The sequence below is a fragment of the Cherax quadricarinatus genome, chromosome 53 (assembly GCF_038502225.1).
Source record: "Cherax quadricarinatus isolate ZL_2023a chromosome 53, ASM3850222v1, whole genome shotgun sequence".
Taxonomy (NCBI): Eukaryota; Metazoa; Arthropoda; class Malacostraca; order Decapoda; family Parastacidae; genus Cherax; species Cherax quadricarinatus.
In genome coordinates, this window is record NC_091344.1 from 27420696 (window position 1) to 27433553 (window position 12858).

Consider the following 12858-nt stretch of genomic DNA (forward strand, 5'->3'; position numbering starts at 1 on the left):
TTCTCAGAAGTGCGTGCCTTGGTGGTCTCCTGCTTGTGCTCGTGCAGTACGTTTGAAACGTGCTGCATGGGGCAGGTACCGGTACAATAGAACCGCTGAGAAACTTCTTGATTTTAAGCAGAAGCGTGCGATCGCTCTGTGTCATCCGTGAAGCTAAACGCACTTGTTGGCGAGACTATGTTTCCACCATCACCTCTGCTTCTTCTATGAGTGCAGTCTGGAAAAAAGTGAGGAAATTGAGTGGTAAATACTCTCCTGACCTGGCTCCTGTTCTATTGGTCGCTGGTGTTGATGTAGCAAACCCTCTCGACGTTGCCATTGAACTTGGCACACATCTGGTCCGTATTTCCCGAGGGCTCCATCTATGCCCCTCGTTTCTTTCCTCAAAGTCTGCCAGAGAGTTAGTACCCTTGGACTTTTCTACTCTCAGAGAAGAACAGTATAATGTGCCTTTTACACTTCAAGAACTGGAGGCAACGCTCTCAGCTTGCCGATCATCGGCAGCTGGGCCTGACAACATTCATATTCGTATGTTACAACATTTACATCGGTCAGCCCTTGTAGTCCTCTTACACCTCTTCAATCTTATTTGGGCACAAGGAGTTCTTCCCCAGCTGTGGAAATCTGCCATTGTTCTCCCTTTCCGCAAACCGGGTACTACAGGACATGATGCCTCCCACTATCGCCCCATCGCTCTTACTAGTGCAGTTTGCAAAGTGATGGAACGCCTCGTAAATCGACGTTTAATGTGGTATTTAGAGACTCACAACAGTCTCTCCGCTAGTCAATATGGCTTTCGTAAGGGTCGTTCTACCATAGACCCCTTACTACGCTTGGATACGTATGTTCGTAATGCCTTTGCGAATAATCACTCAGTTATTGCCATATTTTTTGACCTTGAGAAGGCATATGACACAACTTGGAGGTATAATATTTTGGTCCAGGCCCATTCCTTAGGCCTCCGAGGCAATCTACCATCCTTCCTTAAGAACTTTTTAACTGACAGACATTTCCGTGTTCGAGTCAATAATGTTCTTTCCCCGGACTTCGTCCAAGCTGAAGGTGTCCCTCAGGGATGTGTTCTAAGCACAACACTGTTTCTCCTTGCTATAAATGATTTGGCCTCTGTTCTTCCACCCAATATTTGGTCATCACTCTATGTTGATGACTTCGCTATTGCTTGTGCAGGCGCTGACTGTCACCTTATTGCAGTTTCTCTCCAGCATGCGGTCGACCGTGTTTCCACTTGGGCCACCACGCATGGGTTTAAATTTTCAAGTACCAAAACTCACCAAATTACTTTCACTAGACGCTCTGTTATCTCTGATCATCCTTTGTATCTCTATGGCTCCCGTATCCCCGAACGTGATAGTCAGGTTTTAGGCCTTCTCTTTGACCGTCGGTTATCCTGGAAACCTCACATTACCTCTCTGAAGGCAACTTGTCACAGCCGGCTAAACCTTCTTAAAACCCTTGCTCATCTTTCATGGGGAGCCGATCGTCGAACTCTGCTTCGCCTACATTCAGCCCTCGTTTTGTCGAAACTCGATTATGGTGACCAGATTTATTCCGCGGCCTCTCCTGCTACTCTCTCTAGCCTTAACTCTATCCATCACCAAGGCTTACGTTTGTGCCTTGGTGCTTTTCGCTCTTCCCCTGTTGAGAGCCTCTATACAGAAGCAAATGTTCCATCCTTGTCTGATCGCCGTGATGCCCATTGCCTTCGCTACTATGTACGCTCTCACGATCTACACAATCCTTCCATTTATAGAATGGTCACCGATATTAGTAGACATTCTTTATTCGTTCGCCGCCCCTGTTTGCTCCGTCCCTTTTCTCTTCGCCTACATTCACTCTTGTCTTCCCTTCAGTTCCCACCTTTATATGTTCATGTAGCATCTCACTTTTCCCTACCCCCCTGGGAAGTTCCAGCTGTTCGGGTCTGTTCTTTCTCACTCCCTTGCTCGAAATCTCAACTGCCTACGGTGGCTTCCCGCTCTCTTTTTCTTGATCACTTCCACTCCCATTCTCATGCCACCGCTGTGTACACAGATGGCTCTAAGTCTTCAGACGGCGTCGGATTCGCAGCAGTGTTTCCGGACAGCGTCGTGCGGGGGCATTTACTATCTTCAGCTAGCATTTTTACTGCTGAACTGTATGCCATTCTTGCAGCACTTATTCGTATCGCATCTATGCGTGTGTCATCATTTGTAGTAGTCTCAGACTCCCTTAGTGCTCTACAGGCTATACGAAAATTTGATACATCTCATCCCCTAGTTCTCCGTATCCAACTTTGGCTACGCCGTATCTCTACCAAACATAAAGATATTGTTTTTTGTTGGGTCCCTGGTCATGTCGACATACAGGGCAATGATCAGGCAGACACTGCTGCTCGGTCAGCAGTGCACGACCTACCAATTTCCTATCGAGGTGTTCCATTTCTGGACTATTTTGCTGCAATAGCTACCCACCTTCGCACCCGTTGGCAACAACGTTGGTCAACTCTGCTCGGTAACAAACTTCATTCTATTAAACCGAGCATAGGGTACTGGCCGTCTTCTTGTCATCAGTGCCGAGGTTGGGAGACCACTCTCTCCCGCCTTCGCATTGGCCACACTCGTCTTACTCATGGGTATCTCATGGAGAGGCACCCTGTTCCTCTCTGTGAGCAGTGTCAAGTTCCAGTATCGATTAGCCACATTCTGTTAGACTGCTCTCTCTATCAACGAGCACGCAGAATTTACCTCCAACGTCGTCTTCGTTCTACTACTCTCTCTTTACCTTCCCTTCTTGCTGATGGACCCTCCTTTAATCCTGACTCTCATTGACTTCTTGACAACGACTGATTTACTCCACAAACTCTGATGATACTTTTCGCACTCCCCTCAGCCCTTTCTAGTTCAGTCTCTTGCTGCCCTTTACCCTTTCATCATCCACTACCCCGCTGTTATCCGTAACCTATTACTCATCCATCTCCCTTTTGCCACCTGATGCCCTCGCTTCCTTTCTACCCTGCAGCGCTGTATAGTCCTTGTGGCTTAGCGCTTCTTTTTTGATTATAATAATAATAAATCCTTGACCTTAGATCCAAACTTGAGATCTCTCGCATAGTTTCGAAAATTGGCGACTCTTGACCACTCAGGTGCAACAAACGTTAATATCAATGAGTCTTTGGATGACCATAAGAAACAGGAACTACTTCAAGGTGCGAGTAACTTCTCAGAAGTGTTTACGGATATTCCAGGTGTCACCTCCACAGTAGCCCATAAGATTGACTTAGTCATGGACAATCCTATCAAATTATACCGAGTTCCAGTTCACCGTAGGGATGCATTTGACTGAGAGGTAGACAAATTATTAAAACTAAAGATCATTGAACCTTCAGTATCTGCATATTGCTCATCAGTAGTCATAGTTAAGAAGGAGGATAATTCATATAGACTTGCTATTGACTTCAGAGCTGTATAGTCCTTGTGGCTTAGCGCTTCTTTTTGATTATAATAATAATAATATTGACTTCAGAGGACTTAATGCTATTACTCGGTGGGATGCTGAGCCTATGCCCTTAATAGATAGTGATCTACACAAATTTTATGACTCTTCCTTCTTTTCAGAGATTGATATTGCACAAGCATATCATAAAGTAATGTTAGATCCTTCTAAGCAGTTCACCGCTTTTCCTACCCACCAAGGACTGATGCAGTATAGAACTATGCCCTTCGGTTTGGTAACTGCCTGTGCTACCTACGTGAGACTGATGAGAAAGGTCTTGGGTAATATGCCAAATGTTTCAGTTTATTTTGATAACATTTACATAATGACATCCATGTGGGGCAAGCATATCCAAGCATTAACATCAGTTTTACGTAGGTTACGCTCACATGGCGTCACTGCCAAACTGAAGAAATGCTTCCTTGGGTATAACAAGATTAGATATCTGATCCTTTCTAATAACTCTTTGCAGCCTCTCCCCAGTAAGATCAAAGCTTTATTAGAATTTAAATTCCCCAAAACCAAGAAGCTCATGCATATCTTTCTTGGTTCTGTAAATGTTCATGCACGGTTTATCCCGAACCTTACTGATCTTACAGGCATCTTATCCAACTTCCTTAAAAAGTCTGTGAAGGAACCTCTTGAACTTTCCGACGTAGCTTGAGAAAAGTTTAATGAGATTAAAAATATCTTCTCGAAAGACCGTATACTTAAGATTCCAGATATTAATAAAACATTTTGTTTAAGAACTGATGCCTCCAATACTGGCTTAGGTGGTGTTACTACAATACCATGATGGTACTCCCTTCCCTGTATGCTTCCTAAGCCAGAAACTCCTTCCTGCATAAATGAGATACTTCACCATAGAAAAGGAATGTTTGGCCCTTGTGTGGAGTATCTCCAAACTTAAATTTTATTTACTGGGAAAAGAATTCATTTTAGAGACGGATCATAAACCTTTGATATACCTAGAAACTTTTAAGGGAACCAACAGTCGCCTCTTGTGGTGGACATTGGTACCCCAAGCTTTTAAGTTTCATATTGTATATATCAATGGTTCATCCAATTATTTCTTTGGTTAAGTTGTGACAGTCAATAGAAGATTTGGTGCCTTACGTGACTTCCATGTGTTAGAACTTTCTCCTCGCCTATTCTTCTTATACTCCTTAACTATAAGTCTTGGTATAGGGGAGTGTGAGGGAAAAGTTCAACAGATAGTTGTAGCGAGCGAGTATATGGTAACGATAATTTGATTGCCGGCTGCTTGTTAAGGTAGGGTCAGTCTAGCTCCTGCTATCCCCCCCCCCTTTCTCCCCACCTCGAAAGGTGACGTATGGGGCTCGGACCAAACAGTAATCACTTGACTCACAGCTCCCGGCACAACTCTTGGAATGACAGCTCGGGTCATCTGCCAACCCACGAAAAGTGTTGAAGGAGACGGACTAACGTCCCGAGTCGTCACTTTTTGATCTACCTACCTGATTAACTGTAAGCCACCGCAGGCCATAACCCCTCATCTTTGCAGTGGTAAAGAACCTGCGTTCCTGTCATCTGGACTGACTATTCAAGGCTATAGACTGTGAAGAATTAGTCGTTGGGTTGCCACCAACACCTGTGACCCCCCCCCTCCCACATCATCAGTAACGGCTACAATTTCTACAAGACGGTGTCAACCTCCACCAGACACCCCAGTATAACTGTATATATTAGCGTTGAATTCAAATGTTATTTTTTCATTTCATTTTTCATTTTTTTTTTCAAATAGGATACACCTTCATGTTTCAATGTTTTATCTTTGCATTACTAAATAATAAAGTGTTTATCTTTGTGAATTATTATTTAATTTTCTATTCATTAATTTTGCTGATTAGGAGCCAGCCTTGGTAATACTGTCTGAAGTTGTTACTGGGCTGAGTAAGCCTTCACATCCACGTATCTAAAATATTCCTGGAACCTATAAATACTATGAATATATTTATAGACAATAGCATGTGACTAAAGTAGGTAAAAATGTTCACCTGTCACTGCTACAAATTGTAATTATCAGAAAATGAAATATATATAAATTAAAAAAGAAATGAGAAAAAGACGTATATTGGCAACACTTCTGCAAGTGACAGTGCTTCATGTTGCCGTCAGGTGAGCAACAAGTGCCAGCTTTGTGGCCTTATTTCTCTGTATTACTGACACTATTTTTTTTTTTGCATTACATTATGTAAAAAATGTCCTCTTAATTTAAAAAAGAAAAACGAATTTTTTTCAAAATATTCGGAGCACTGGGCGAGAGAACGTAGAGCTACGTTTGAACAGTTAAGGGGCTAGAAACTGGTGTTGGGGGACACTTACTGAAAGGTTGGAGTGAGTTATCACAACTATGTTGGAATTTATAAGATTTCGAACTGCTGAACGTAAGTCGAGAAGTCTTTAGGTTCCTTGCCTTTCACACCCTAATGCTGTTGTATGCGAGGTATAAGAATCTGGAAAGTAACGTACCTTAATATAACCCACAGTAACAAAGTTTGTCTTGTTATGTACTTGGTTGTGACCCAATATATATTTCGACAATTAAAAACTAGTGTTTTAGTGTAACTAATTATATAGGAATTTGAACTGTTGAAGGAAACTTCGGTGAATCGTTTCCAGACTACAACATGTGTGAATGATACATCAGATTGAACACAATAATTCGCGCTTAAATCAATGTAAATTTCTATAAAACGTTTGGTAGTAGAATTCTTAATAGTAGTCAAGACAGTCAACGTCAGTCTAGTAGCGAGATTATTGAAGGTTAGTTAATACCTTCCTGATGAGGTTAACTCATCCCTTGTTCATTCCGGTTGAAGCGCTCATGTGACATGATGAAATGATCCTGGTTCTCTGTCTTACTGAATAAGGTTATACATAAAATTTGCCTCCAAGTTTTTCGGCATCTTGGGTATGATGAGTGAAGAGAAAGTTCTCAAACAGAACCTGCCAGACATGTGCCAGTAAGCCTACTGCAGTGCTCCTCTCTTCTTATGTTCTTATATAACTAGTATGTAAATTCTGACGTGGTGGTTCCTGCTGGTTCCTAACTGGGACTGAGATTCAAGTAAAAAAATATTAAAATAAATAAATTTATGGAATTTAAAATGAGAGAGAACCGGGAGCCCAGAAAAATGCATTGAACTATTTACATCATTAAGAGACATAAATATCAGTGCCGTTTGTGACTTTTGTTGTTGGTTGTCAGGTGTGGCTGCTGAACCAGATCCCGGGTCCCAAAGGTCTTCCAATACTGGGTAATGCACTCTACCTCTATGTGGATCCACCAGGTAAGATACTTTCTCTGATACATGAATACCAAAGTAAAAGAATAATAGAATATATATACTGAGGTTTCCCTATTTTTTTGTTTAGTGGTGTTTTATAATCGAGTTCAGGTATTTAATAATGAGTTATTAACACTTCTGATAATGTGCTTCTTGTTTTTTTCTATATGATATTTTCATTGATAGAATCTTTGCTTCTGTATTTATTTTACTTGAGACAAAAAAAAAAATTGCCCTTCAGTCAAAAATAATGATTTTTTTTCTTTTTACCTTGATTTATCTCAGAGTTCTTCCAGAGAATCTTGAAGGTGACCGAGTACGGTGAAGTTGCCAGGTTGTGGATGGCCCATAATCCTTACTGCTTACTAAGCAGCGCCAAGGCAGTAGAGGTAATTTTAATTTAACCAAAGTTTGAATGTGGTAGTTACTGTAAAGAATGAAATTGCTAATAAAATCGTATGTCACTCAGAAGACACTTATGTTCACACTTATATACACAAGATTTGCCGCAAAACTGGTTCCAGAGTTGAGAGTTGACTTAGAATAAGAAATTAAAAAAAATGAAAATATTGAAGACAATCCGAGGGCTTGATAGGGCTGACAGAAGGACCTGGATCAGGAACATGGTTTACTTCTTTATGTTAAAAATATAAATAAATCACAGGGATTTGGAGGTATATATTTCTATGTATTTTCATGCTCTGGGTGTTCCTGAAGCAGAATGACCTGGATGACAAAGTAGTGGAGGAAGACTCCATACACTTCCCCGAGAACAGATTTAAAGGCAAAATAGGACCTATTGTGGCCAGACTTAATCCAAACTTCGCTCAAAATATGGCTCAACAACTTCTAAGCTTTGTGTCCTCTTCAAGGGGGGTTCCTTGACGTAGTGAAGAGGCTCTTGATCTAAGGAACTGAACCTTTACTCTCCTCTCCTATCTTTCCCTTTCTTCTCCCCTCTCCTTTTCTCCCTTACCCTCTTGTCTTTCCCTTTCTCCTTCCCTCCCTTCCTTTCTTTCATTCGGCCTCTGGAGATTTTCCCTTGGAAATTATAGCTTCTGGGATTAGGAGAGAGAATCGTTGTTAGTCCCACTCCTATGAGGCCCTCGGTGGTGGTGTCGTTTGCCATGGAGTCTGCATCATCTAGGGATGTGCTGATCTGCCCCCCGGAGGTTCAGACGGCGGCTTTGAGTGTTATTCTCAATGTGGCGAGTATTTCTCCAGTGGCTTCTTGTGGGTTCCAAGAGGTGGCATAACTCTCAACTGGTTTACAGCCTCCCTCTCTTTTGTCTGCCGAGGTAGCTCGGTGGCTGTGAAACTGATATCCTGGATTACCAGATTACTGACATGAAGGGTATGGTAGGTAGTGGGTTCCAGGCAGCATCAGCACTACCATATGCTCTTTCATATACGCCCCTTCCTGTTCTTGACGTGGAGTGAGATATATGGTCTCTTTTGATTTCTGTGAGAGAAAAAGCTCAATAGATAGGAGTAGCAAGGGAGTATATAGTAACAATAGTTTCATTGCCGGCTACTTGTTAAGGAAGAGTAAGTCCAGCTCCCACTATTCCTTCCCCTTTTTCCCCCTCCCCGAAAGTGATAGTTTGATTGCCGGCTGCTTGTTAAGGTAGGGTCAGTCTAGCTCCCGCTATACCTTCCCCTCCCTCTTCCCCCCCCCCCCCCCCCGAAAGGTGACGTGTGGGGCTCCGGTCAAAAAGTAAATCACTCAACTCGCAGCTCCCAACACTACTGTAAGTACATGCCTGATCATATTTTAGTAGACTTATTGGTTGAAAGCTTCACTTTTGACCAATAATTAACTTAGTCCTTTCAGTCTTGATAGGTTAAATGTTTTAATAATCACCACATCTTTTAGGTATTGTACTTATCATGGAGAGTGATTTTTTAAGCAGTGGTTAATCTGTCTCTCTTTACAGCTTGAAATGACAGAGGGGGTCACCTGGTTTGGAAATAGGGTAGTTGATGAGTGGAACAGTCTGCCTAGTTGGGTTATTGAGGCTAGGACCTTGGGTAGTTTCAAATTTAGGTTGGATAAGTACATGAGTGGGAGGGGTTGGACTTGAGTGGGACTTGCACATCAGAGCTTATTTCTTGGGTAGCATTGAAAATCGGGTTCGGCAAATGTTTTGTTAGTGGGTTGAATTGTAAAGGACCTGCCTAGTATAGGCCAACAGGCCTGCTGCAGTGATCCTCCTTTCTTATGTTCTTATGTTCTTAAGAAAGATTGAAGACTGTTAAGTTACATTCACTTGTTAGACGAAGAATGAGGGGAGACCTGATCGAAGTGTATAAGTGGAAGATGAGTATAAATAAAGAGGATATTAATAAGGTCTTGAGGATATCTCTCCAAGAGAGAACCCGCAGTAATGGATTTAAATTAGATAAGTTTAGATTTAGAAAGGACATAGGAAAGTATTGGTTTGGAAATAGGGTAGTTGATGAGTGGAACAGTCTACATAGTTGTGTTATTGAGGCTACGACTTTGGGTAGTTTCAAATTTAGGTTGGATAAGTATGTAAAGTAAAAGGACACAAGTGCAACTAATGTGTCATTTATTGTGGCAACGTTTCGCTCTCCAGGAGCTTTATCAAGCTTGATAAAGCTCCTGGAGAGCGAAACGTTGCCACAATAATTGTCACATTAGTTTTCACTTGTGTCCTTTTACTTTACAATTTGTCGGTAATTCTACCAACTTTATTACAATCAGTTGGATAAGTACATGAGTGGGAGGGGTTGGATTTGAATGGGACTTGCACATAAGAGCTTATTTCTTATGTAGCATTGAAAATTGGGTTGGGCAAATGTTTTGTAAGTGGGATGAATTGTAAAGGACCTGCCTAGTAGGGGCCAACAGGCCTGCTGCAGTGTTCCTCCTTTCTTATGTTCTTATGTACATCATTAGTAAGGCCTCATCTAGATTATGCAGCTCAGTTCTCGTCTCCATATTACAGAATGGACATCAATTCGTTAGAAAACATTCAGCGTAGAATCACTAAATTAATACATAGCATTAGAAATCTTCCTTATAAAGAAAGATTTAAGACCCTTAAATTACATTCACTTGTTAGACGAAGAATGAGGGGGGACCTGATCGAAGTGTATAAGTGGAAGATGGTGACGTGTACTTAGCCAGTGGTGACGTGTACTTAGCTCAGTGGTGATGTATATTAGCTCTGTGAAGACCTGTTTGCACGCCCTCTACGAATTGAAGCAAGATGCCCTCCATCGAGCAACTTTACCAACAGCTTAAGGAAGAATTGAGGATGGCGAAGATGGAGATTCGGCGACTGACCGAGGAAAACAAGGAGATTCGTAGTAGTCCTCCTGTTTTGAGTCCTCAGGTCAAGAAAGGAAATTGTCAGTGGCTGGACAGCAGGGAACGAAGTTGACGATCAAGAAGTCGAATGGAAAGGTAGAAACGATGAAGGAAGAGACTGCCATGGAAACTGTTGTGGAAACATCTAATACATTCTCAGTGCTACCCAACGAATGTGAGTCTACTACTGGGAACGTCACGACGAACGACACCAAGGAAGGTAAGAATATTGTTGTTGTTGGGGATAGCCAAGTTAGGTATATGGATAGGGCGTTCTGCTTGAAGGACAGGAGTAGGAGACAGAGTTTGCTTTCCTGGGGCTGGGATGGAGGATATTGTTTGCCGTATGGATGACATGAGAGGTAATGGGAGCAATCCTATTATGTCTCAGTGCTGGAGGCAACGATGTTGGCAGACGTAGGAGTGAAGACCTGATTAGCAGGTATAGGTCAGCAATAGAAATAATTAGGAGGAAGGGTGGGAACCCTGTCATATGTGGTATTTTGCCAAGGAGAGGAGTTGGAAATGAATGGTTGTCCAGGGCAATTGGTGTCAATTGCTGGCTGGACAAAAACTGTAAGGAAAATGCGGTAACATTCGTTGACAACTGGGACCTCTTTTATGGCAGAAATGACATGTATGCCAGAGATGGGGTTCACTTATCTAGGTCTGGGGTGGGAGCACTGGCAACTGCAGTGGAGGGAGCTGTTAGGACTTTAAACAAGGAATAGTCAGTGGTATGGGTTTTGGCAGGAAAACAGTGAAGTCCCAGTGTAGTAATATTATGAGTTCTAGGGGAACTAGTAATAAGCAGAACGAGGTAGATATTGAGAAGCCAGTGACACTGGGTGATAAGGACAGTAATAGGTTTAGTAGAAAAACAGAAATGAGCAGGAAGGGTAAAGAGAAAGGAGTCTTTCAGTGTTTATTATGCTAATAGCCGTAGTGCTAGGAATAAGATGGACGAGTTGAGATTAGTTGCTAGTGCAGGTAACATTGATGTATTTGCTTTAAGTGAGACGTGGTTTAATTAAAAAGTCGGGACATGCCTGCGGAATGTCACATTCAGGGTTTTAAATTGTTCCAAGAAGATAGAAGTATCGGGAAGGGGGGTGGGGTGGCATTGTATATCCGAGATAGCTTGAACTGTTGCACAAAAACGGGTATTAAGTCTGAAGTAATACATACAGAGTCTGTTTGGTTAGAATTTTCAGAGGGGCATGAAAAACTGATTTTAGGAGTGATATACCGTCCCCCAAACTTAGATAGGGACCAAGGGAAACTACAATGGGAGGAAATTGTTAAGGCCTCAAGGCACGATAATGTTGTAATTCTAGGAGACTTTAACTTTAGTCATATTGATTGGAATTTCTTGACTGGGAATTTAGAATCATACGACTTCTTAGAAGTAGTTCAGGATTGTCTTTTGAAGCAGTTTGTGACAGAACCAACAAGGGGAAATAACCTGCTTGACTTAGTTCTGGCAAACAATGAATCCCTTGTTAATAATTTAGAAATTTCAGAGGAACTGGGTGCTAGTGACCACAAATCAATTACATTTAGCATTGAATGGAAGTACGATAGTTGCGATAACTCAGTAACAGTCCCAGATTTTCGCTTAGCAGATTACGATGGGCTTAGAGAACACTTATCTGTTGACTGGGGTAACGAAGAGAGCTATCAATATGACAGTTTTCTGAACACTATACATACACTATACATACATATCCTGTATAAAGAAATTAGAACAAATAGAAATGACCCAAAATGGATGAATAATAGGCTCAAATTCTGTAATATGGAGACCAGAATTGAGCTGCATAATCTAGGTGAGGCCATACTAATGATGTATAAAGCTGCAGTATGACCTCTGGACTTCTGTTGCTTACACTTCTTTATATAAATCCCAGTAATCTATTTGCCTTATTACGTACACTTAGGCATTGCTGTCTTGGTTTAAGGTTGCTGCTCACCATAACCCCCAAGTCCTTTTTGCAATCTGTATGGCTAAGTTCTACATCATTTAACTTATAAGTGCTAGGGTTATGGACACTCCCGAGCTTCAGAACCTTGCATTTATTTCAGAACCTGCAGTGTTCCTCCTTTCTTATGTTCTTAAGAGCTCCGTCTGTACCCCTAGTTTCTTCCATCTAAAACTTCCAGAGAGTTTGTACCTTTCGATTTTACTTCTACCATAGAGAATTATATAGTGTGACTTTTTCGCTTTGCGAACTTGAGTCAACATTTTCCACTTGTTGACCCGTCGGCTGCTGGGACTAATGACATTCCTATTTCAATGTTTCAACATTTACATCCAATGGACCACGTCATTCTCTTACATCTCTGATGATATGCCGTATTCTATTCAAGATTGATGGACTGACCACGTCGACTCAAGGTTGAGGGACTTGTTACCTCATTCTCCTCCTGTTGCTTCAAGTTTCTCCTTTGTATGGACTGATGAAGCCACTGTGTGGCGAAACGTTTCCTTAATAAAGATACCCAAGAGTTGAGATTAAGACACATGTGCAACATCTGGGTATCTTTATTGTAGACGTTTCGCCATCCAGTGGCTTTATCAATACAAATTCTAGGACATAACTTGAAGACAGTAGAACTATGTACAGAAGATGAGGTAATCACCTACTCCTAGGTTGAGGGACTGATTACCTCATCTTCTGTACATAGTTCTACTGTCTTCAAGTTATGTCCTAGAAT

General features: G+C 41.7%; 1 protein-coding gene across 1 annotated transcript in view; it reads left to right on the plus strand.

The window, feature by feature from the left end:
• Nucleotides 1-6724: 6724 nt before the first annotated feature.
• The window catches only part of LOC128705522 (cytochrome P450 4C1-like), a gene marked incomplete at its 5' end in the record, with an annotated part of 195074 nt that continues 188940 nt past the window's right edge, over nt 6725-12858 (plus strand). Inside the window, 2 exon segments of the mRNA XM_070096505.1 lie at nt 6725-6806; nt 7089-7192. Coding sequence (XP_069952606.1) covers nt 6725-6806; nt 7089-7192 — 186 coding nt within the window.